Here is a 26,569-nt window from a genome sequence, read left to right as displayed (position 1 = left end):
TTTATATTAACAAAAACTGAACAGCAGTCCGTTTTCCATTTTTTATTTCCTTCCAATATTAAACTCTTGAAACTCCAGGGGCCAAGCAGTAGAATTGCAATAGCATAACAGGAATAAAAATTCAAGTCGAAAGTAATAAAGTTCTGTCTTGCCAATGCCATCTGATACCCACAGGCAGAATCAGCGGAGTATTTAATATGCAAATATTTTCCTTAAGATACATGTGCGGCACTTACAAAAATGTGGGTTTCCCTGGATAAACTTGAGGATTATAATCTTAGTGCAGTCATGCTTGCCTGTGAGGCTGCTAGGGTCTACTCTGTGAAGGCTGGAAGTCTTACTTTGGGATGGTGCTCCCACTGCAAGAGGGAAGATACCGAGGGAACTCTCACGTAATCTCCATGGCCAGAAAATTTCAGGCCTAATCAAGTAAACTTGTTATGGGCAGCAGTAAAGTTGTCTGACCTCAAGCGGGGCAGTGTCGTGGTTAGCACAACGCTTTACAGTACCCGTGACCCGGGTTCAATTCCCGCCGCTGCCTGTATGGAGTTTGTATGTTCACCCTGTGGGTTTCTTCCCCCAGTCCAAATGTGTACTGGTTGGTAGGTTAATTGGTCATTGTAAATTGTCCTGGGATTAAACTAGGATTAAATTGTTGGCTCGCACAGCTCAAAGGGGTGGAAGAGCCTATTCCGCACAATATCTCGATAAATAAAAATAATCACAGGCTGCCTGATGAGCGCTCAGAAACTGCAGGAATTGACCCCACTACAAGTGCTCAGGGAACACAGGCATGACGGACCTGGTGAGAGGGAAGGAAAAGAGGAAACCGAGGACACGGTGAGTAGAAGAGCGGAGGAACTGGGGACTGGTTGAGTGGAAGTTGCAAACATCTCTCGGTGAACTACTGGGATTTCCAAATGGTCAGTTAGGATGTGACTGGAGTTTTCCCCCTCCCCCTCCCCCGTATTCTCTTGCAGGAAATAAAATTTATAAAAAATTAGACTACTTCATCTATCTATGCATCAAATGTCACAGAATTAGCTTAGCCATCAAACTCCTGGCTTTTATTTGGAAGTTATTATAAAGCCTAAAATTGGATTGATCTTTCAGATTTGGCACATGGCCCCAGCTGTTACTGCTGCCAAGGGCAGACTAATGGACACAAAATACATTTTATGCTAATGCTGTGAGTCACTTGCACAGAAACACTCATAAATTAATGCACGGAGGAGGTGGCCCAAAAGATTCTTGTCAAATTATGAAGCTGCTTGATAGAGACTCGTCTACTTGTGGGCGAAGCTAAAAGGTAACGGTCATAAATATACAATGGCTACAAAAAAGCCTGACAGAAGCTTCACCCAGCAAGCTGAGAGGAGATGGAGCTCCTCTCCACACACTCATCTATGAAGATTCCAGAAGGGAGAAAGGGGCAGAATGAAAACAAAGGGTTAGGTATTTGCCTGACAGAAAGTAACACTGGTGTAAATCTGTGGCATTGAATACCCAGTCACCATGCTATAAAATTCTATGTCACTCCATCAACTACAATCACGACCCTGACTTAAGTGACTTGATGTAGCAATGACTAGCTTTGATAACTGAATAAATTATGCAAATACCATACTTCTGAGCATGTAGCCTGTGGTGTGAACAGAAACAGGAATAGGTCATACAGGCCCTGCAGCCAGCTTAATTAGATCATGACTTATCTACATCAGAATTTAATTCACCCACCAAGCTTAATAACTTTACACAACAAATATCAACCTCGGCCTTCAGAGATGATCCTGTGGGGAAAAATGCTTCCCAATTTCCAGCATTTGGTGGCCTGGCCCTAATTTTAAGATTAGAGACCCTCGACGTGGATTTCTCTTGCAGTCGGGATAGTTTATCTCCATCAACTCAATTTAATCCTTTTTTTTTCATGGAAATGCTTCAAACTGATCATAAAACAGCTTTTATGGACAGGAATACAAGCCATTATTCTGGAAATCACTTCACGGTCAATAAATTATTCCTGAGGTGAGTGCCCCAAATTGGAAATGGGAACAGAAACCCAAGAACTGTTGACTCTGGGAATCAGAAATGAAGACAGAAAATGCTGAAAAATGCAGGTCAGGCCAGGCACCACCAACAAAAAGAGAAACAGACTTGATATTTTGGGTCGGAAAACCTTGGTCTACAGAAATTGCTGACACTGGTGTTTTATCTTCATTCTGTTTTTTCTTTCTGTGGATGCTGACTGACCTGCTGAGATTTCCCAGGATTTTCTGTACAATTGGATTTTAAAGACAGCTCTGAATAATGAAGCTGCGACTCTCCGACTCCCCGCGTTGCATTGCAAGAGTGTTCAGACATTATCACTCGGTTGTAAAACCATCCACAACTCTGGCATTGACAACGAAAGAGATTAAATGACAGGCCTTACCCTAATGTAGGCATCCTGATGATGCTTGGCAAAGTACAGCATGTTGTCAAGGGCCAGCATTCCTGGCGGGGTCTCTGTAAAATCCATGGCGGGATTCACATGATTCTAGAGAAAGGAAAAGGGAAGTTTACACAGCAAGCAGCAACTTCAGAAACAAGCAGATTTTCACTGTTTTAATTAACAGCAATCACATTGGTCAGGCAGATTGTATTTACTCTGAAATCACGGAAGTACAGAAGGAGATTCCTTGCTCCACTGACTCTGGAAGAGTAACCAATCCTACTCATTTGTCTTTTCCCCACAGCTGTTCAATAATCTCTCGCCAGTTCTAAACATTGAATTCACTTTGATGATTGGCATTGAATCTCCTTCAAGTGAGCCCGGAGACTGGCCGGGAATTATTATCATTCAAAATTGAAGTGGTCTTCTTATCTAAAAATGGCTTCTGGACCTTTGATCTCCTTCTGGTCACCAAGAGCTACCCACATTTGGTGGCATCAGCATTTTTGGACCAGAGGGCTGTTCAAGTGGAAGATAAGGTTGCATTGGGCCTCACTGTAATAGCACAAGAAGCCACAGACTGTAGGTTTAGAGCGATGAAGAGCTGAAATGACAGCAGCTAGAAGCTCATAATAATTACTCTTTTTAACATGGTACTCTGCATTGCAAAAGCCCAATCTCCATTGAGGAAACCGTAACTTGGACTCCTTCTGGATATCTGTCAGGAAGAAGTCAGAAAACTGAAAGGCCATGATTTTAAAAACATCCCAAAATGACTCTTACACAGAGAAGTAAATATCAAATGTCAAGTTTATTGTTTTATGCACAAATACATGTATGCCACAGGTGTAATGAATAAGCTTACAGCATCATAGGCACATAGCATTAAATAAGAAACATTCACAGGAAAAACAATTAACATAAATCATACTCAATTTTTTTTTTACAAGAAAACATGCCTAGAACAAAAAAAAAGCAAAATCAGTTTTAGTGTGAAGTGGTCATAGTGTTCTCAAATGTAGTGATTGTAGGTTGATTCAAGAACTGAGTGATCAAATGAATGTTCTGTAACATGCTGGAGACTTCAGGCTTCTGTTCTCTCTTACTCGACGAGTCAGCGCCTCCTGCGGACGTGGGGAGGGGTATGTCTGTGATGTATTTGGCAGAGTGCACAGCTCTTTGCGGCTTCTTACGTGCCTGCGCCTTCAAATTGCCAAACCAGACCATCACGCAACCAGTCAACGGTACATCTATAAAACTTAAGAGTGCTCGATGACAAGTCTCCATCTCCTAAGAAAGAAAAGATGCTGGTACGCGTCTTTGTGGTGGGTCCAGGACAGGTCATCCAACAAGTCAATGCCGAGGAACCTAGATCTGCTGACTCCACACATCCTGGTGATGCTTGGCAAAGCAGAGCATGCTGTCAAGGGCCAGAATTCCTGGTGGGGTCAATGGAAAACCCATGGTAGGATTCACATGATTCTAGATAGAAACTAATTTGTAACTGGCCCACATTTACCTTCTTAAAGTCAACAATCAGCTCCTTAGATTTGTCGACATTGGGCAAAAGGAGTCACTCAACCACGACTTACCCCACACTGACAAGCTGACTCAGCACAATCCCTGCTTCATCCATCAGTGAGTTTGAAGCTGGCATTGCATGCTGTGCTTGGCCACACAGGGGTGTGTGTGTCTGTATACACACACATAAAGGGCTAAGGATGCAGCCTTGTGGTGCTCCTGTGATGATGGTCAGCAAGGAGATGTTGTTATTAATTCTCACTGATTGTTAATGAGAAATTCAAGCATCCAGCTGCAGATGGAGGTACAGAAGCCCAGGTCTTGAAGCTTGTCGATAATGAACAGCACACTGATGACCAAGTTCCTGATGCCCAGAGAGCCCCAGAGCGGAGTAAAGAGCTGGAGAAATCACATCTGCTGTTGCCCTGGTGTGGCAAATTGGAGTGGATCCTGGTCCCCTCTGAGGCAGGAGTTGAAGTACTTTTGATATGCAGTTAGTCAGATGGAAAATGAGACCGCCAATTTGTATGCAGCAAATGCCCCAAAAACTAGGTAGAAATGTCCACGTGGTCTATTTTGATCATGAGGGTTGACTCGGGGTCTCAGGGCAATAGAGCTTGTATACAAACCATCTGGCTCCTCTCTGTGCCAGCCACAGTGCCCATGCAGCTAGCCCCCATTTCCTGCGTTTGGCCCAACCCTTCCACGTAACTATCCAAATGCTTCTTAAAAATATATTCTACTTGGTTCAACCACTTCTTCCAGCAGCTCATTCCACATACTCACCAATCCCTGCGTGAAAATATTGGCTCTCCAAGTCCCTTTTAGATGTTTCCCACCACCTGTCTATGCCCTATAGCATTGGACTCCCCTAACCCTGGGGATAAGAAAGGAGAGAAGGAGAAAAATGAAAGAGAGAGTGAGGGGGATAAGTACTGACCAAAAACTATGGAGAACTCCCCTGCACTTATTCTAAAGATAGCACTGTTGAAGGTGGACTGGACTCCAAACCAACGGCCACCTCACTCAAGAGATTATTATTCAGTGCCGTAGGTGAGCAAAGAAACCAGATTATGAGGAAAAGGCTAGACACAGTTTGGCAAATTTATCATTTTTGACCTTGATGAGGAAAGAAAAATTAACATTTTGAGAAGACCTTTGAATCCAGGTATGGTAAGAGGAAAGGGAGAAAAATAAAACATAAATGGGAGCAGAAAAAAATGACAGAAAAGTGAAATACAAAAGAAAACACAAATATAGAAAACCTACAGCACAATACAGGCCCTCTGGCCCTCAGGAACAAAGTTGTGCTGAACATGTCCCTACTTCAGAAATTACTAGGTTTACCCATAGCCCTCTATTTTTCTAAGCTCCATGTACCTATCCAGGAGTCTCTTAAAAGACCCTACTATATCTGCCTCTGTCGCTGACAGCCCATTCCACACACTCACCACTCTCTGAGTAAAAAACTTACCCCTGACATCTCCTCTGTACCTACTTCCAAGCACCTTAAAACTGCGACCTCTCGTGCTAGCCATTTCAGCTCTGGGGAAAAAAACCTCTGACTATCCACACGATCAATGCCTCTCATCATCTTATACACCTCTATCAGGTCACCTCTCATCCTCCTTCGCTCCAAGGAGAAAAGGCCAAGTTCACTCAACCTAATCTCATAAGGCATGCTGCCCAATCCAGGCAACATCCTTGTAAACATCCTTGTAACATCCTTGGCAGATGTCATTCAATGTGAATAAATGTGAAGTTATCCACTTTGGAAGCAGGAACAAGAGGGCAGAGTATTGGCTAAACGGTGTAGAGTTAGGTAAGGGAGAAATGCAAAGAGACCTAGGAGTCCTAGTTCATCAGTCAATGAAGGTGAATGAGCAAGTGCAACAGGCAGTGAAGAGGGTAAATGGAATGTTGGCCTTTATTACAAGGGGAATTGAGTACAAGAGCAAGGATGTCCTTTTGCATTTGTACAGGGCCCTGGTGAGACCACACCTGGAATATTGTGTACAGTTTTGGTCTCCAGATTTGAGGAAGGACATTCTGGCAATTGAGGAAGTGCAGCATAGATTCACTAGGTTGATTCCTGGGATGGCAGGGCTGTCTTACGCAGAGAGATTGGAGAGATTGGGCTTGTACACACTGGAATTGAGGAGATTGAGAGGGGATCTGATTGAAACGTTTAAGATAATTAAAAGATTTGATAGGATTGAGGCAGGAAATATGTTCCAGATGTTGGGAGAGTCCAGTACCAGAGGGCATGGATTGAGAATAAGAGGTCAGTTATTTAAAACAGAGTTGAGGAAGAACTTCTTCTCCCAGAGAGTTGTGGAGGTGTGGAACGCACTGCCTCGGAAGATGGTGGAGGCCAATTCTCTGGATGCTTTCAAGAAGGAGCTGGATAGATATCTGATGGATGGGGGAATCAAGGGATATGGGGACAAGGCAGGGACTGGGTATTGATAGTGAATGATCAGCCATGATCTCAGAATGGCGGTGCAGACTCGAGGGGCCGAATGGTCTACTTCTGCACCTATTGTCTATTGTCTAAATCTCCTCTGCACCCTTTCTATGGTTTCCACATCCTTCCTGTAGTAAGATGACTAGAACTGAGCATAGTACTCCAAGTGGGGTCTGACCAGGGTCCTATATAGCTGCAGCATTACCTCTCAGCTCCTAAGTTGAATTTCACGATTGATGAAGGCCAGTACACTGTATGCCTTCTTAACCACAGAGTCAATCTGCGTAGCTGCTTTGAGCGTCCAATGGACTCGGACCCCAAGATCCCTCTGATCCTCCATACTGCCAAGAGTCTTACCATTAATACTATATTCTGCCATCATATTTGACCTACCAAAATGAACCACTTCACACTCATCTGGGTTGAACTCCATCTGCCATTTCTCAGCCCAGTTTTGCATCTTATCAATGTCTTGCTGTAACCTCTGACAGCCCTCCACACAATCCACACCACCTCCAACCTTTGTGTCATCAGCAAACTTACTAACCCATCCTTCCACTTCCTTATCCAGATCATTTATAAAAATCAGGAAGGGTCCCAGAACAGATCCCTGAGGCACTCCACTGGTCACCGACCTCCATGCAGAATATGACCCGTCTACAACCACTCCTTGCCTTCTGTGGGCAAGCCAGTTCTGGATCCACAAAGCAATGTCCCCTTGGATCCCATGCCTCCTTACTTTCTCAATAAGCCTGGCATGGGGTACTTTATACAATTTTTCTTTACAATAACTAGCTATTTAAACCTGATACCTAGAGTACAAAAATGATTTTCACCCTTACCCTATCCTGATCCAAAGAGGCAGTAATTAAAAGGGCATTCAAACTGTAATTTTAGTTTAACTATATTACTCTAACTTGCTGTCCCAAGTTTAGTTTGGGTTTAACAATGCAAATGCTATTTCACCACACATGATTCAATGCACTTCAATCACAAGATGTCATTTTGCCAAGCTAATTACAGGCAGCCATAAATTAACCAGAATTTCAGAGTTTGGCTTAACTGCATGCTTGTCTCTTATCTGACGATGTGGTGCCATTTACTTATCAATAATGGAGAGAACCATTAGGTTCACAGTTATTTTGGCAGCAAATCCGAGCCCAATGAGACTCTTAATCATACAGAAGTGCCCTAAGTCTCTGAATTATTTAAAAACCATCACAAAAAAAGCATGCATTAGCAGAAATAGAAGTGACAAAAACAAGTAGTAAATCAAAAGTTGTAACAACTATTAAAAGTTGGAAATTATTTTACAAATCTGTTTGTTTTGAGGCTCTTTCCTCGCTCCTGTCATATTACCAGCTTAATTCTGAAAGCTTTAACGATTCAATTTTCATCCGCTCTTACTGAAAACAGTAAAATGTCAACAACAAAAATTTGAAATGTCAAATACATACTTCAATTTCTTGTTCATTCCAAGGGAAAAGGTCAAGCATGCAATTTCAAATATTAACTCCAAAAGCTTTTACAGAGCTGCACAGAGGGGTCAAGGTTCTTTGTTCACAATTTTTAAAGATCAAGTCACAGAATTTAAAGATATGTAAGTCACTCTTGAAATCATTTTACAGCCAACACTTCCCCTTCATTAGCTCATATCAAAAGCCAGCCAAGAATCTGAGCATATGCTTCAAATATGATTTAATGGTAACACTCCTAACATTGGAAGTGTCTAATTGGAGCTCAGAGCTTACATTCTAAACTAAGCTGCAACTTCAGACAGAGATGATTTATTTTAACTTTTTCTCCCCCCTGGAAACTGCTGAGGAATTCAAGATTAATAATATAGTGCATGAAGATTACACAGAGGAGGATTAGATCTGACAGGCACTATAGGCTAGGGGAAATAAATGCGTGACATTCAGTATTGAACTAAACTCAGGCTTATGATGGATGCAAGAAGTTAGTCACAAGAATGAAACTGCACCAAATTAATCAGGGTTAATGTAAGTCCATGTTTAGAATCCAAAAACACACAATACGATGTATATTAGCTAGTGCTTTTTTTTTATCTCCGAGAGCAATACATATGACCTCGCAAACTCAAGTCAATCCTCATAGTTGTTGCCGACTTATTTCTTACTGTAATGATTGATTACTTTATTCCACACACCTCATAGCCTCTCTGTAGGTTAATGACTCAAAAAGTAGTTACAGAAAGAAGGAAGTTGCATTTTTGCTGTTTTACATGAGAAAAACCTGTTTAGAATATCTCCTTTTTTGTAATATCCTTTCTTAGCCTCAATACATGAATCCAAAGATGCTTGAGACCGTCACAAAGTCAAGGCAATCATTGCTGAGAGAAACATTAGAGGTGCTCTCTGAAACTGCGTCCTGCCAAGAGCCCTCACTGCCAAGAAAATAAAAGGCGGGAAAAGAAAAAAGACAAACTGGTTTCCCATTCCTACCACCAGGAGTAGTGACAATAGCAACTTTGCAGGTGTATTTCGTCAATCACACATTTGAACAGGTGGATTTAAAACAAAATAAATCCAGGAATGATTGAAGAAACAGAAGCAACACCATCCATCAAACGAGCTTTGTGCAAAAAGAAACAGGCAGTTATGAGCAGTGTGACTATAAGCACTGCTTGTTTCTGCCTCAAGGTGGTTACTGAGAAATAAAGCCCAGAGGCTATGGTCATTATGTAAATTGTGGTGACTGTTCAGAATTCAGGAGTTCGAGTTACCTAACACAGAAATTAATTTCCTACTAATACAAACTCACTCAGAATAGCTGTTGCATCCATTAATTACCAACATGCTTTGATCTGTTAATATAGTCACAGACCATGAAAAACTAACAACATTGTTTAATACTGAAATTGAAGTTGCTGGTAATTTATTATAGATTATTTAAAACATATGCAAAGTAGTTAAAATAATCAGCAAACTGATGGAAATAATGAAACACAATTAAGAAAGATTTAGCTGTCAATACAGAAAATAGGTTCTTAAAACCACAACAGAACAGAAATATTTTACACTGTAGGGAAAAAAAGCAACTTATAATTATAGATAAGTAAGACTAATTTATTCATGGAAATGATTCTGAATTAATTTGTGATTCAAAGATAATTGCCTAGAATTCAAAAGTTCAAGGAGACACAAAGCAGGAATATTGTTATTACTTGAGTAAAACTATTTTAAATTTAATTTGCTTTGTTGTGAATTCCTGCCATGCCAAAAGCCAACGATTTCATCCAGCACCACAGATGTAATGAATCATTTCAGAAGATGCGGTCCTTTCTGCTCTGCATAAATAATGATTGCCTATTTGTAGATGTGATCCAACTACGTCAATCTTGGGCAAAAAGCTTGGTCTTCAACCCTAATTTGAAGACAAACACCTTCCTGGTTCTAACATGATGGATGATACAAGTATCAACTTGACACAAAGACAGGAAATGATTTTGTGCTAAACACAACTGGGAAATGAATTTGGAATATAAATAAATATAATTAATTATCTGGCTTTGCAGCATAATCATCCCGCCTTTGAACATAAGGAATTGCTCCCTATTCTTGTTTCAATTCAGAGAGGATCCTGATCAATACAGTGAGAGTTAGAAAAGTGAGGATTCTGAGAAGGAAAGAACTCTTAAAACAACCTTCTGTACTTCCCTCTTACAGTGCTTCCTTGGTGATTGAGTGAACTTACAATGAAACCCAGTTTTTTATAATCTCTGGTGTACATAGATTTTCGTTTCTCAATGCTGCCACTGTTGCTTGGTTCCAGTTCTGCATCGAATGCAATCCTACGTAGCTCAAAAATGATGTCTCTTTGGGCCTGAAAAGCAAAGCAGGAAGGAAACAATTAAATAGAGCAGGATGAAGGTAATGGGTGTGAGATCAGCTGTGCAATTCATCAAAAGGCATTTCTTCACAATCTAACTCCTATGAGATTATCTTCACTGTCCTGTCCAAATGCTGCAAATTAGTTCTTTTAATGTATCAGAAGACCAAGGCCAAAACAGTATAGCAAAAGCTGATTTCACTACCCCTGATGCATTCAAATTATTGTCTATTAGCCACTTAAAATGATTTGCTCAGCAAACTAAATTGTGTTTTATGTTAGAAGTGACGGTGTTCTCATTTGGACATCAGCTTTAAGCACTGCCTAAAGTTACGCAGGTTAGCTGCCCTTAGACAGCCTGAGCTACGGTGGAACAGGGGATCCTTCACGATCTCCCCAAAGCACAGCGAAGGTTCAGGGAATCAAATGATCCATTCCTGGTTTTAAGTTCTTCAGAAAATCTATTGTCATAGCACGATGCCCACTTGAGAAAGCTGAAGCTCTCTTTGGCTGAGATTTCTCAGCCAGAGAAAGAGAGCCTGTTAGTAATCGATAACGGACAAATCCCAGCCATTCTGCTAGCTGGAAATGAACGATAAACATCACCCATGCCAACAATGCACCTGTTCTGAAAATGAGCAAGAAAAAATTAAATGCATTCATAAACTGCAGCAACGAAACGACTTCCAAACCCGGAGCAGCAGCCTGGAGAACAGGGGTCTTGGCAGCTGGTGCGATGAAGAAAGCTCCAAATAAAGCATTGGTTGACAATGAATGAAAAAGAGAGCTGGATAAACTCGTGTTTCAGATCACTGTACTAAAAGACAGAACAGGAACAGGCCTTAAGACCCATCATGTTGGTGCCAAATCTACCTACAATGCCGATCTATCGAACCCACTCTACCAAGATCCATAGCTCTCTGTTCCAGGTCCATGGACCCTTTGCTTATTAGTATTGGTCTGTGGCATAAAAAATGCTGGAACTCCTGCTCTATCTCCTTTCTGTTCATCACATATCTAAAAGAATTTCAGTATGTATATTGTATACATTTTTCTAACATCAAATGTACCTATTGAAACCTACTAAAAGCCTCTGAAGTGCTGCTATTGTATTTGCTTCTATTTTCTCCCCTGGGAAACCTACTACTTACTATTAAAAAAATGCATCTCTTTTAAACTTTTCCTCTCACTTTAAACCCTTGCCCTCTAGTATTTGACACTTACACCCCAGGAAAAAGACTGACTGTCTATGCCTCTCACAATTTTATAAACTTGTGTCAGGTTGCTATTCAGCTTCTAACACCCCTGAAAAATCAATCCAAGTTTGTCCAAACTTTTCTTGTAGTTAAAACTCTCCAATTCAGGCAACTTCCTGGTGAACCTCTTCGGTGGTGACCAGAATTGCCAATAGTGCTCCAAGCAGAGTCCAACCAAAGTAAAATACTCACTTGGTCCTGCGGATCCATCTTTGTCATCATTCGGTCTTCCAAAAGATTAAAAGTCAGCACTTGGAGGACATACAGCTGGTGAGCCATTTCAGTCTGAATGCTTCGGTTTCCACGAATAACATGCTGTTGCAGAGAAAAAAAAACACTTTTCAGGACAATGTTAATAGTCTGTTCACAGTGCATTCTCATTTACACACTTACTGACTGCTTAGGTAGGAAAGTGCATGTAAACCCTTGTGAAGCACGATTTGTAGATAACAATATTTGTTGTCCCATCAAGTTTTTAATATTCTCCATTGTAAAGTCATTTCCTTCCCATTTACCTGAGGGAACGGGGGTGGGGTGGTAATGGGTCAGTGCACTCCACTTGCCTTTTGGTACTTCAGCCAAGTGGACATTTCCGTTTTGAACCGGATGGTGGGTACTGGTAAACTGTTGAAATGCAGAGAGCAACAAAATCGAACCCAGAAGCAACTCTCTAGCTTTCTGGTAAAGACCACTAAGCAGCGCTCTGGAATAGGGAGCCTGAGAGACCTTTCCCTATATATGCACTGAAGCCAAGAGTTACTCTGTCAGGCACTGAATAAAACCCCACTCTTTCTCTATTAGAGAACACAGTAAACTTTAGGTTGCTTTAAAGTGACTGGAAGCCATAAAATTAATTAATGATAATTAATGAATATTTTGATTTACTTTCATCAGAAATTCACTCTTTCATGTGCCCCATGGAATAACTCCAGACTAAGTCACCAGAAAGAAATTTCTATTTTTGAATTTCTCCTAAAGTTGTCAATCATTGGGACCTAAGAGACAAATGACAAGAATGCTTACCCAAATGACCAGCTCCTTTTAAATGTTAAGTCATTTTAAATATCTCTTCAAATAAAAGGACAGAATGTTAAACACTAAAGAAGAAACCTGCACTAGAAAATTAAAATTATATTCTCTTGAAGTTTCATGATTTTACAGGCTAATTCCCTAAGAATATTAATTAGATGAATAGGTTTTTCATATTTCCAAAGAAGAGAGCAGCAATGAGTATTTTGCGATTTTCAGCTCTAGCGGTTACTGAATAAATGGCCTATAAAATTAGACAATTCAGGCTCAAACCTTCCATGAAAGCAAGATTAGAATTTGGTTAATTTTAATTTTCTGGAGTAGGCTTCTTTGCATATTCAATATTCTATCCTCTACCTCAGTAGAATTATAAATAAAAAGGCTTGTGGGTAGACTTGGGATGAATGTTTATGAAAGGGTGAAATGTGCTATCACAACAACATTGGTGAAGAACCTAAAGATGGCAGTACCCAACAGACTGCCTTGAGCATTCTGCACAATATCATGTAGATGAGATAGTTGACTCTCAGTAAACATAACAATCTTCTTCTGTATGCTCAATGTAGCTGGCCAGTTAGGCTGTTTTGCATGATATCCATCAGTTCAGTTTTACTTGTTGACTCTTCGATCACGCACTCAATCTCGAAGAAAGCCACTCTCACCTTTAGAATTCTCTCCTCTGTCACCTTGGCGGTGAGGGCGGTTAGAGTTAAGGGTGTGTAATGGATTCCTAACATAGCGTCAGTGAGCAAGCTACTGGTGACAGAAGTACTGCTTGATGACACTGTTGACATCTTCCTTCACTACACCAATGGGTAAGGGCCAACTTTTCAATTCTTTTGTTCTGGACACCAGTGACTACCAGGAATAGTCTGGTAGACAACTGGGAGTAGTCCAGTGGCAGCGTGGAGAGACAGCGGTCAGTCAGGAAAGACTGGCACCGGGGGTGTCGGGATTGGCAGTCCGGGCACCAGTTCAGAAGAGCACCCATTTCTTGAAGCTTCTAGTTTACATGGAGAAACATACCCTCGGGATCCTCCGAGAGGGAGGGAGAATGATGGACCCAACTGGACGGATACAGTTAATTACAAGGAACGACTACGACCAAGAGCTAGGATAAGAGGCTCTGAGTGTCCAATGTGTTGGTGTGGGAGAGGGTTTTCCAGCATTAAAGGGTTACGAGTCCACTAAGCAAAGTTGAAGTGCGATTCCATCCCAGTGGACGAAGATGAAATTACTTCACCAAGCACACAAGATGTGGTCTTTTCAGCCACTGATACACAAGCCACAGCGATTCGTTCTGGAGAGGGTTATCATACTCCAGGTCAGACAAGAGATAACCCAGGTCAGGTTGCAGACCACACTACCCAGGTAGATCCTTCGCATGATGGCGGTGGTGAGGTGGTAGAGAAGAAGAGAAAAGTCAAGTGGCCAGTAATGGCAGATGAGAAGACTTGGCATGTGTTTGATGAGGATATCAGTATGATGTTGGAGAACACTCCCAGGGGAACATCAAAGAGAAAGTTGGAAGTGATGGGCAATATGATTTATAATGTTGGGAAGTACAGGTTTGGTTTGGTTTAGTTGAGTTGAAGAAAGCAAAGCCTACACAGCAACCATTCAGGCACCAGAAGGAGATTAGTAGATTGAGGAGAGAGCTTAGATCGTCGAGACAGAGGTGGAAGGTAGCAAGTGAGGGTGACAAGCCAGGGCTTGCTGATCTCCGAGAGCAGTTTCGAATAAAGTTAGCATCACTCCGTCATGCAGAGTCACAGCGTAAAAAGAAAAAGAAGAGAGAGAAGGCAAGAAAGGCATTCTTTGAGAACCCTTACCAGTTCACAAAGAGATTGTTTGAACAAAGTAAGAGCAGGCAGCTTAACATTTCTCAACAAGAACCTGAGGATCACCTGGTAAGCACTTACTCTAACGAACAGCGAGAGGCTCCTTTGCCTGACATTTCTGGGCTTGTGAAGCCTACCGAGCCAGGAGTGGAGTTCGATCTGTCAGAACCCAAATTGGCAGAAGTCGAGCGGTTCATCAAAAAGACAAGGTCAGGTTCAATGCCAGGACCTAATGGAGTGCTGTATAAGGTGTTCAAGAAGTGTGAAGAACTGAGGAAATACTTGTGGAGATTGTTAAAGGTGGCGTAGAGACAAGGTGTTGTTCCTTTGTCACGGAGTGAGGCTGAAGGAGTATACATCCCGAAGGAAGAGATTTCTATTACATTGAATCAGTTCTGACCAATTTCACTCCTGAATGTAGAGGGGAAGATTATGTTTGGTTTGGCATTCTCGCAGAAAGAATATCTTCATTTGTGATAAGAATGGATTGGTAAATACATCCGTGCAGAAGGCAGGAATACCAGGCTCCTTGGAATGCCTTGAACATACTAGTATGATATGGTATACCATCCAGGAGTTGAAAAGGTTAAGAAGAAATCTGGCTGTAGTTTGGCTTGATCTTGCAACTGCGTATAGTTTCATTCCCCATGCCCTGATTGAGTTTGCGATGGAATTCCTATGGAATCCTGCTAAGGTGAGGAACTTCGTTATGCAGTACTACAATGATTTCTGGATGAGGTTTTCCACTCAGCAGTTTACAACTAGGTGGCAGAGCTTGGACATTGGTATCCCAAGGGGATGTGCGATTTCATCCATCCTTTTTGTGTTAGCCATGGAGGTCATTGTGAGGGCTGCAGAATCAGTGGGACCAGGTGTCGCACTTGATGGCGGAGGGGAGTTGCCACCAATACGTGCGTTCACGGACGATCTCACCCTTTTGGGTCCTAGCACGGAGGCAGTGGATAGTGTACTATCTAGACTCGAGGAGCTAATGGATTGGGGAAGAATGAAGTTCAAGACCAAGAAGTCAAAGAGCCTTGTTCTTAGGAGAGGAAAGCTAGTTGACTTTCATTTCACCCTTTGTGGAGAGGAGATTACATCCATTCAGGACCAACCAGTTAAGAGCCTCGGGTGATGGTACACAGAGGAGCTGAGAGACACCAAGAGGGTTCAAGAGACAGGAGAACAGATCAGCAGAGGTCTGATGTCTGTCGACAAGTGTGGCTTGCCTGGCAAGTTGAAGTTGTGGTGCTTGCAGTATGGACTGATGCCACGGATAATGTGGCCACTAACTGTCTATGAACTGGCAATGTCCCATGTTGAGGCAATAGAACGGAAGATCAACAAGTATGTGAAGAAGTGGCTTGGAGTACCGAGCAGCCTCACTAATATTGCAATCCACAGTAGCTGGACAAAGCTTACCATCCCAGTGCAATCCCTTGTTGAAGAGGTCAAGGTAGCCAAGGTAGGATCATTTTTGATGCTTCGAGACTCAAAAGACCCTGTCATCAAGAACACCCAGCCGGATGTGAGATCAGGCAGGAAGTGGTCAGCCCGGGCAGCAGTCGATGAGGCAGAGTCTAGATTGAAGCACAAGGAGACGGTTGGGGCTACCCAGCTAGGCCGCCAGGGACTTGGATGGACAACCCCACAAGTGGTGGTCATCTTCTACAGGTAAGGAGCGTCGTGAGCTTGTAACGCAAGAAATACGAGAGGTGGAAGAGGAGATGACATTAGCTAAAACAGCTGGCCTGGCCAAACAAAGGGATTGGACCTGGTGGGAAAGTGTTGAACAATGACATCTATCTTGGAATGTCCTGTGGCAGATGGAACCGCTCCGCATTTCTTTTCTATACAGAGCAGTGTATGACCTGCTCCCAACACCTGCCAACCTCAGCACCTGGTATGAAGATAAGACAGACAGGTGTGCTGCTTATGGTGAGAAGGGAACACTTCAGCATATTTTGAGTGCGTGCAGGGTCAATCTTTCCAGCGGCATGTACACTCGGAGACATAACAATGTTCTCAAAGTTGTAACAGAAGCAGTTGAGCAGAGAGTACTGCAGCACAACTTATCTCATGCCCCATGCTGCACAGAACATCGCATATCATTTGTGAAAGAAGGCTCCAAGTCAAGGGTGTACAGCGCAGGCCCACGATCAAGCATACTTTCTTCAGCCAATGATTGGTGTGTCAAGGCCGACCTGGATGGGAAAGGTAATGTCCCAGAACAAATAGTTCTCACCAAATTGCGTCCAGATATAATCGTCTGGTCTGACACCAGTAATGAAGTGGTTATTGGTGAACTCAGTCCCCTGGGAAGACAACATTGATGAAGCCCATGAGCACAAGTTAACCAAGTATGCAGAATTAAGATCAGATGGCAGAGACAGAGGGTGGAAGGTTTCACGCTATCCATTCAAAGTAGATTGCCGTGGCTTTATTGCGCTCACTTTCCAGAAGTGGCTGCGTGACCTTGGCTTCACTAGAAGAGAGATCAAGTCAACCAGCAGGGCTGTAGCTGAGGCAGCAGAGGCAGGATCATCATGGGTGTGGACCCAGTACGTCCAGAGGGGCAGATAGTCGGACAGTGTATCCATCTGTTGTAAACTCTTCAGCAGCTGCATAGACACCTGAAGAGTAGACTATCTGTTAGGTGGAAGCGACCAACAACTCTGATAAAGGCCGATGCCAAGTTGCTAAGCTCACCAGTGGGAAGTGGTGCTTTAGCACTGCTGGCCCACCACCTCGAGGGAGACTTGATCATAAGCGGGCCGAAACTCCTGAAGACAGGTGGCAGATCAACTGATGAACCCACTGATGATAGCACAGGACAGTTAACATCTTAGTCCACGTGTATTTTCAATTCTTTAGATAGTGGAATCGATGGCTTTGTGGCAAAGTTTGTAGATGATACGAAGATAGGTGGAGGTGTGGGTCGTGCTGAGGAAGAGTGAGTGGGGATCTCATTGAAACCTACCGAATGTTGAAAGGACTAGATCGGGTGGGTGTGGAGAGGATGTTTGAGGGGCAACCCTTTAGAAGAAAGGTAAGGAGGATTTTTTTTAGCTAGAGAGTAGTAAATCTGTGAATGTTTTGCCACAGACTGTGGTGGAGGCAAGTCTGTGGGTATATTTAATGCAGAAATAGATCGTTTTCTGATCAGTCAGAGGATCAAAGGATGCGGCGAGAAGGCAGGTGTATGGGGTTGAGTGGGACCCGGAATCAGCCATGACAGAATGACGGAGCAGACTCGATGTACTTAATGGCCCAATTCTGCTCCAATGTCTTTTGGCCTTATCATGCAGTAATTTATCTCATTGGATTTGCCCTGAAATTTTCCACATTGTCAGGTAAATTGTGGTGCAATAACTGTATTGCATCAGTTTGACTAGAGACACAGAGAATATTGAGCAAAACTGCTTGCTACAGAGTTGCACGGTCTTACAGCTTTTACTACATTCACGACTCTTAGCAATTTTGTTATGACATGAGCATGAATCAAATTGGCTGAAAAATGTTTCCAGTGACAATAGGTACTGCAGGCAGACTGTGAAACACATTATACAGTATATTCCCTTTGTTTAATTTTTAATCCCCTCAAATTCCTCTATTCTCAAGAGTTTCCAATATGAACTTTATTCCAATAATATGAATTTCTAAAAAGTCCTTCTATAATTGTTTTCATTATTCCAGTCCAACAGTTACACTTTATCTGTGAAAAATGGTAGAACTCTACAGACTTAGTCCTGGACTTCCACAAGAATCCTCCAAGAAGACCACAACCTTGTCATGGGTTAGAGGCTTGTGCGCCTCAATGACCCTGGGAGCTATGCTGGCTGGAGTCAGGTCTTGATGCTTGGTAGGGTCACCCATGCCAAACAGGTCAAAGGTTAGAGGCCAGACTTAAGAACTGTCCAATGATTCTCCAGATTCAGGGGATCAGTGCATGGTTAACAGCCCTGACTGGTCAAAGAAAACTGGTATAGAAACTGCAATGAAGAATCCTTCTACATCTGAGTGGCCAAGGACAGAGGTGCAAGTTTCACAAAATTTATTGTGTAAAACATGAATGTGAATGTGTTACATTACTGTATATCTACACAAACACTCCATATAATTGTGCTGTCATACCCCAGCACACTTTATAGAAGCACTATAAAAAATAGCTTTTACATTCAGCCATATACAGGAGACATAGGTGTACTGAGAAAATTTAATCATCAGTCATGTTATCATTCCAGCCTCTTGTGCATTATTAAGTTTTTATTCCCCCACACCCCCCCCCCCCCCGGCTCAGCTTCACTATTAAACCCCTCGGCTTTGCCGGTCACCTCCTAAACTGCTCCATTGCTTTCTCCTTTCACAATGTACTAGCCACTGTGGAATGGTACTGGGAGGTTATATCAAAATGAATTACAAGAAAATTACAGCTTCTCCAAATGATCACTATGATTTAAGAATCATTCTGTGTAAATGTAATGCCCTTTGTCTGTCAGCTTTCTTCGTGCAGTAACTACAGTTGGTTTTTAGTACTGCTCCCAGTAGATCTGTATCCATTCAATGTGATTTTAACATTTCATTCTATTTGAATTCTCCCAAGAACCTACCAGATCTTGCTGAATATGTGTTTCTGCTAGCTTAATCCAAAGAGGGTTAGTAATGATGAACATAATTCAAAACAATAGCTCTGAATTCACTTTGAATGCAAACTGGCTTCAACCAGTAGGTTTTTTATATACAGTCGTTTAATGTAAACATAATTCAAATAGCAGTCAGTTTAGAAATTCTTCTTGTCAATTTTAAATCTATTGGTCAGCATCACATATCTGACACGTTGGCAGGAACCTCCACCGAGTGCTTATTTGTAAGATGCTAGCATTTACATTGTAGAGGCAAGAGATTTAAATCAAGGAAACGCATATACAATGCTGTTCCTTGGTCAAGTTTTGACTTGTCACAGATTTTCCAGATATCTTTTGCTCATTAAAATGCTGGAATTCTTGCCTTTCCTGGGAGATTATTTGGTTGTGTGGTTTGGAACTCTCTGACTATTATGAATATGGTACAAATGTACAAACCTCCTGGCCTTCTCTCACCTTTAATTTGCTCATACACAAGATTGAGGCAACATTATGAGGAACATTCAACACACCGCCCATTGTTAACCACATGAACAACGGCCTGAATACAGAGAATGTAGTCTATTAAAGTTCTTCCTTCAACAGTTATACCTATTGCTCATCCCCATCTTCACAGCTCCACCACCATCATCCATTCAGCTGTCAGCCTCTTCTCTCTGGTGTTCCCTTCCTGGCCTACTCTGCTGCTTCAGGGGAACGTGTGGGCCATTTAAAAAAGAAACAAGCCTTTTATGTTTCTTTCTCATAATTTTTCAAGAGCCAGCAGAATTGTTCAATTTGATCTGTTTGGACTCAAATTGGTTGGAGAGCTGTGCTCACTTCCACCACTTGCACGATTTGTGTTTTTTTCCCCTCTTTCTCTGCACATTGGGTGTTAGTCTTTTTTTTAATTGGGTTTTTTGCTTTGTGGCTGCCTGTAAGCAGACAAATCTCAAGATGTATAATTTATACATTCTTAGATCATAAATGTACTTGAATCTGGAATCTATTTCTCAAAGGATAAAATTTCCATCCCAATATTCCCCACCCCGACTGCTACCTCCAGCACTGACAGTAACACCAAAGTTCTACTTCTACCTCACTCACCATTTTAAATTCAACTCTTGACCATCCTTTCACCTGCTCTGGCTCAATGCCAATTTTAAACCCAATTTTGTTCCTGTTAAGTACCTTAAGACATCTTACACTGTCAAAAATGCTATTTAAATAAAATACATTTCCAATAAATTATGCAATTAAAATTAAAGAACAAACAGTAATTTCTAACTAATATTTTTCCCCCAAACTTACAGACAAAATAATGGCACGCAATTGTTTCTGGGCCAAGATGTTCGCTATTTCCTGTGTAGGAAAAAAAGAAAAAATATTTAAGTACAATCCAACAAGAAATTAATATTCTGTATAGAAAAGTTCTCAATGCACTTGGAAGGCCAACATCATGGGATCAGCATGTTACCACACAAGAAATTATACAACTTTAATTACATTTCATTGATTTGGATTTAAGCATCAAATGTAAAGCAAATATCCTATTCCAGTATTGTGGAACAAATATTCTCTCATTAGCTCAATGTTAAACATCAACAACTGCTTTGGTCACAAACTTTGACATTGATTATCTTGCATCAGAGTGACATTTCCAAATCATGACAAGAGAAAGGAATTTTACCCAGCCTAGAGGGGATGCCCCACCAACATTTGGCAAAGTGTTTTGGGCATCTATGGGGGACTCAACAAGACACCATTACCATAAGCTTAGCAACAACCTGCTGGAGGAACTCAGTTGGTCAAGCCTGTATCTGCAAGGGGAAAAGGAACTGTCAATGTTTCAGGTTATAACCCTTCATCTCCACAGATGCTACTTGGCCCACTGAATTCCTCCTGCAGAAGCTTCCTGCTCCAGACTCCAGCGTCTGCAGTCTCTTTTGGTTTTATATGGAGCTAGACCACGTGATAATCACCTTAAAAGCCACCTCACAAAACTAAAATCGATACTTATTAAAAAGAAAGGAAATTCTGGAGATACTCAGGAAATCAATACCATAGAGAGAGAGAGAGAGAGAGAGAGAGAGAGAGAGAGAGAGAGAAAAGCTAATACTTCCGGCCTTGTGTGTTTGATAGTCTTAAACATAACATCAACTCTGTTTCTCATCACTGGTACTGCTGACTTGCTAAGAGTTTACAGCAATTCAAGTTTTCACTTCAAATGTCCAGTAGCACTTTTAATGTCAATAAGAGTTCTATTCCTTACTAAAGAAAGCCAGAACAACTCTTCAGCAAGGAACAGGAAACTAAACACAAGAGCTTCTCATAAACATGATGCATTCACTTTATGTAAAAGGATAATGTCTCTGACACCAGTCAATCATTTAGCAATATGAACGTCCACGCATAAGCAATGGCTGTCACAGAAGATCCTACTCATGCATAGTTATGAGCAATGCCAGAGCATCAGAAGATTAATGCCATACTTGCCCTCTGCAAAGAGATCTAATCAAAAAAATATTCACACTTTATCATTTGCAATGCTTAAGCTGCAGTTCACATTTACCTGCCATTTAAAAAAATTTGTTTGCTGCTCCTTCTCCCATCTGCTCACTGAGCTTGCCTTTCAGCAGTGAGGCTCCAGTTCTCTACTAGAGTTTCATTGCATTGGCTTCTTTTAAGCACATCCTTGTTTGCAGGTTTAGAAACTCCCTTCTTCATGAGAAGGGATGAAAGGAAAAACAGTCAACTGTTGGTAAAACAGTCAGAATGGTATCAGGATCTGGAACGTTCCTCCATTGAAACCATGCCTCCTATTTTACACGTAGGCAGTAACCAGGCCTGTATTTTCAGTTTTTATATTTTTGGGGAGACAGAATGAACATAGAACATAGAAATCTACACCACATTACAGGCCCTTTGGCCCACAATGTTGTGCTGACCATGTAACCTACTCTAGAAACTGCCTAGAATTTCTCTAACACATAGCCTTCTGTTTTTCTAAGCTCCATGTACCTATCTAAAAGGCTCTTAAAAGACCCTATTGTATCCGCTTCTACCACCACCACCGACAGTACATTCCACTCACCCAGCACTCTCTGTGTGAAAAACTTACCCCTGACATTCCCTCAGTACCTATTTCCAAACACCTTAAAACTATGCCCCCCTCATGTTAGCCATTTCAGCCCTGGGAAAAAGATCAATGCCTCTCATCATCTTATACACCTCTATCAGGTCACCTCTCATCCTCCGTTGCTCCAAAGATAAAAGGCCGAGTTCACTCAACCTATTTTCGTAAGGTACGCCCTCCAATCCAGGCAACATCCTCATAAATCTCTGTACTCTCTCTATAGTATCCACATCCTTTCTGTAGTGACCAGAACTGAACACAGTACTCCAAGTGGGGTCTGACCAAGGTCTTGTATAGCTTTAACATTACCAATGAAGAGCAAATGGAAACGACATTTAAAATATACTCGTCCTGTTCACGTGGGCGTCACTGTCAGTTTGGATGGGTTGAGCAGAGGGCAAGCATGGCAATAATCTTCTTAGGCTATACAACAGCACTACCACTATATGATGCTAGTGGAGATAATCCTTTAAGTGCCTTGTACTTTAACAGCCTTGTTATCACAGTTCCAAATCCCAGCATGGTTTCAATTCTGGTCACTTACGGAATGGTACCAGAGTAATCTTCTTCAAAAGATCCAACTACTTCACTAAATTCTCAAGGAAAGGGAGCAAACCTGGTTTAGCATACACACAACTCCCAGTTCACACTGGGAAAGTAACTCAGTACGTTCAGCATCTTAAGCTTCAAGCCGAGGGGCTGCCACTCAGTACAAGGAGAAATATTTCTCCGGTCCCAGGTTGGAACATCAGCGTTAAGACTGGATTAGATTATCCATCCTTAATAGAGGAGGCAGTTAAGAGTCAATCACTTGGTTGGTCTGCAGTCATCTACAGGTCAGCTGGGGTAAGGAAGCTAAATCTCCTCCCCAGGAGAATACCAGTGAACTAAGTATTTTTTTCACCTTGATGCTAGTCCAGCAGTTATATTGTTACAGGTACCAGTCACTGATCCACTTAATTACTTGAATTTAAAACTCCCTGGCTGCTACAGTGGAATGATTATTCAATGTTCCTGAGCTTGGGATGCCATTAAGTGGTTTTTAACTTAACCACAGTGACCTGGAGTAACAGAAACAGGAGCATGCCCAACCTGCAGGCTCCACGTAGACGAAGTTGAGGTCGTTACAGCATCCGGCATTATTTAGCGTCAGTTAGTCAAACGTTTTTCTTAGTATATAGTACATATTTTACCTTTCTATGCATAAAAAAACACTTAAGAAACATACGTATTTCAATAATTTAACCACTACGTTGTTTAGTAATAATTGTAGCTTTCATCGGGGCAGGGCCTTTCACATGCTCCATTAAAATTGTTCCGATCGTTGACTGACTGTAGCCTAACGCTTTTCCAATGACCGATGGCGTTTCACCTCTTTCCAATCGCTTTATTACTTCCACCTAATCTTCAATTGTGATCGTGATTATTTTCGTGAACAGAAACACTGCGGATTCAGAGCTGTGCCACCAGGTCCTAATGTCCACCACACAGAGATGTTTAATAAAGTCCGGGGTTCCGGTGGGTCTTAAAGTTGAGCATCCACGAGTTTTGGTATCTGCGGGGGGGGGGGGGGGGTCCCAGAACCAATCCCCAAGGATAAGGAGGGCCGACTGTACTTTTTACTAGCACAGAAAGCGATTCTGGAATGCTCTTGGCAAGTTGCAACTGTGCATTTTCTAGATACACTCACAATGCTGGAAGGAACAGGTGTGGGTATGGATGTGCGAATGAAGCTGGTAAAGTTTGTCCTGAATGACACCAAGCGTCTTCAATGCTGCTGGAGTTGACCCTAACTAGACAAGTGGCAAGCCCTCCATTCCACTCCTGACCTGTCCGAAGAAAATATCTGGCAAAGTGCTGTTGGCTTGCACGATGCAGAATCTGGCCGGTCCGGCTTTGCTTGAGCAGCTGCTACTGGAATATCCATTGATGGCAAGCGTGGATGCAGTGGCTGGAGAACAGTGAGCACAGGCAGTCACTAACCTCGGGAAATTCCCAGACATACCAGTTCAGCAATTATGGATAATGCACATATCCAGCATCTTTAAAATTCAGATTTTCAGGATCCACAGTATTACCATTTGGTATTTTCAAATGACAGTTCTGTTCCTCTGAATTATAATTACTATAGTCCAACAACTTGTTTGTTTGCCTGCTCTATAATCAATCTCTTTCACTATCATACCTTTTGTCATTTAATTCTTTGTCCTCCACATCACCGATAGTTGTTTTTATTTCCTTTTCACTTCCTCTGCGTTAATCTACTTCCTTTTATCTTTTCTCAGTGCAGATCAAAGCTCATTAAGTTGAAATAGGAATGTTTTCTCTCTCCAGAGAGGCTGCGCATTTCCAATAATTTTATTGTTTTTATTTCAGAATTTAGTTTTGCTCTCCTGCTAGCTGCTGGTTGCACCTGCAGTTATTTTTAGAAAGTCCATTTTAATAAGCCAGAATAACTTAACATTTTAACATTGGCTGCAGTTCAAAAGCACTCTAGTTGTTGTCAGATGCTTCAAGATCCCAAGGTTGTGAACAGAGCTATAGTTCTTCCTCTCACATTTTCCTCTTGGTTATGAAGACATCATTCCCTTCCTCCCTTCTTGTTATGCAGCTCAGAGTTAAAATATCAGGAAGCAAATCTCAAGGATAGTCACAATCAGAAGTTCAATGGGAGGCAAATGTGAGTAATAATGACAGCCTAAACTCTGTCAGGAAAACAAAGTGATAAATTCTAAATGGCTACTGTCTAGACAACCATCTTGCATTTCTCACAAATCTGTGATAATTCAAATCTCTGTCTCCATTTTTAAAAAAACTTTTCACCTAGCACACTTGTATCAACTGCCTTTCAGGAAGCTCCAATAGCACTAGACTTCCAAGATTCATGCCCTCAATGTCTTCACTCCATTCCATCTCTTCTAACCCCACTAGATCTCTTCACAACTCCATTTCTGGTCTTCCACATACTTTGCTCCATATTTGGCAGCCAGATTTCTACAACTCCCCACACACTTTTTGCAACTTCCCATATTCTAGTAAATTCCTTAAAATAATTTTGACAAAGTAATTACCATCTAGTACATTTTATTCTTCTTTGGCCAAGATAAAATTTTGTTTGATGACATACTTGTAAAGCCCAAGACCTTTTCCATTGGCATGAATGGCCTTGTTCCTCTGGGAGCCTGCATGGACTCATTTGGCCAAAATGGCCTCCTCTGTGTTTTAGTAAATATTGGGTTCTATCAAAGAGGAGTTAAAGCCTATCTGAATGTCACTAACATTGGTCCTTCCAACTTTAGTCTTGCACGTGGGTGAGGGTTCACGTCCCTGTCACCCAAGAATAATTAAGAACCATTTTTTGCCAAACTGGAAAAGAAGCTTTTTTTAAAAAAAAAGTTTGTTTTTTACTGGAAAATAATGGTTATACTTTTCACTTTGTACTTCTAGGCAACAGATTAAGGGAGGATATTGAATATAGAAAGGGTAATACATTTTCATCTTTGATTAATTCATTAGAAGCTTGCTGAGATGGCAAGATGTCTCACAGAGTGAATTAATATTGCATTTAATAAGCTTTAAGACAATTATAATAACTAATCCTCAAATGTTTCTAAAATGAATCTGTAAAATTGTCAGCTTTGAATAATGCAGAGTTTAAAGAAGACTGTAAGCATTAAGGTCTCTTGTTGTGTTGGTCATTGACATAAAACGATGTATGCACTGGATGCTTCAATGATGTTTGATGCACATCTGACAGATTTCATCTTTAATTTTTCTTTAGAGAAGCTATACATTGTTAGGGTGGTGGGGTGGAGATGCGCCTCGACCAAAGGAGGTGTAAGGTGCTCCTTCCCTCCGTTAGCCAGCAGGTCACCTTTGGGCAAGGTGTAGCACCTGCTTTGCCTCTTGATCAGGGTCACATGAAGTCATGGAAGCAGGTGGTGGATGGTCGTATGAGCAGCTGGTACACATCACAAGCCCTGGTGATGCCACCACTGATGCCAGGCAGACAAGCTTTGAAGAGTATTGATAATGGCTGGGGGGTCACCTGCCTTGCAAAGACACTGCCCAGAAGAAGGCAATGACAAGCCACTTCTATAGAAAAATTTGCCAAGAACAATCATGGTCCTGGACCGTGATCATCCACGTCATTGAACGCGGCACATAAAGATGTTGATGACATTAACAATTATTCCCTCTGAAGCATCAATAGATGAAAGTTTTTTCTTGGTGCTTACATTCTTGCAGGTTCCGAGTGAGAATGGGACTGTAAGTCCAGCCATCACATCATCTTGCCGTAACTAAAGACTTCTTAGCTCATACCGGTGATTAGGGAGGAGCTGACAACCACATGAGAAGGGAAAGGTTACTCAAAGCTCTTGCCTAGAATTAATGGGCCAAATGGCCACCTTTT

The 26,569-nt window shown here is 41.7% G+C and overlaps 1 protein-coding gene across 1 annotated transcript in view; it reads right to left on the bottom strand.

The window, feature by feature from the left end:
- elmo1 (engulfment and cell motility 1 (ced-12 homolog, C. elegans)) overlaps positions 1 to 26,569 on the bottom strand; it is a 221,969-nt gene that overhangs the window by 106,762 nt on the left and 88,638 nt on the right. Inside the window, exons 12-15 of the mRNA XM_059945420.1 lie at positions 20,331 to 20,381; positions 11,720 to 11,842; positions 10,137 to 10,265; positions 2,432 to 2,536 (exon numbers count right to left, since the gene is read on the bottom strand). Coding sequence (XP_059801403.1) covers positions 2,432 to 2,536; positions 10,137 to 10,265; positions 11,720 to 11,842; positions 20,331 to 20,381 — 408 coding nt within the window. The remainder of the gene's footprint in view (positions 1 to 2,431; positions 2,537 to 10,136; positions 10,266 to 11,719; positions 11,843 to 20,330; positions 20,382 to 26,569) is intronic.

This window comes from Hypanus sabinus, chromosome 20 (assembly GCF_030144855.1).
Source record: "Hypanus sabinus isolate sHypSab1 chromosome 20, sHypSab1.hap1, whole genome shotgun sequence".
NCBI lineage: Eukaryota > Metazoa > Chordata > Chondrichthyes > Myliobatiformes > Dasyatidae > Hypanus > Hypanus sabinus.
This window is presented reverse-complemented; position numbering and strand designations above follow the sequence as displayed.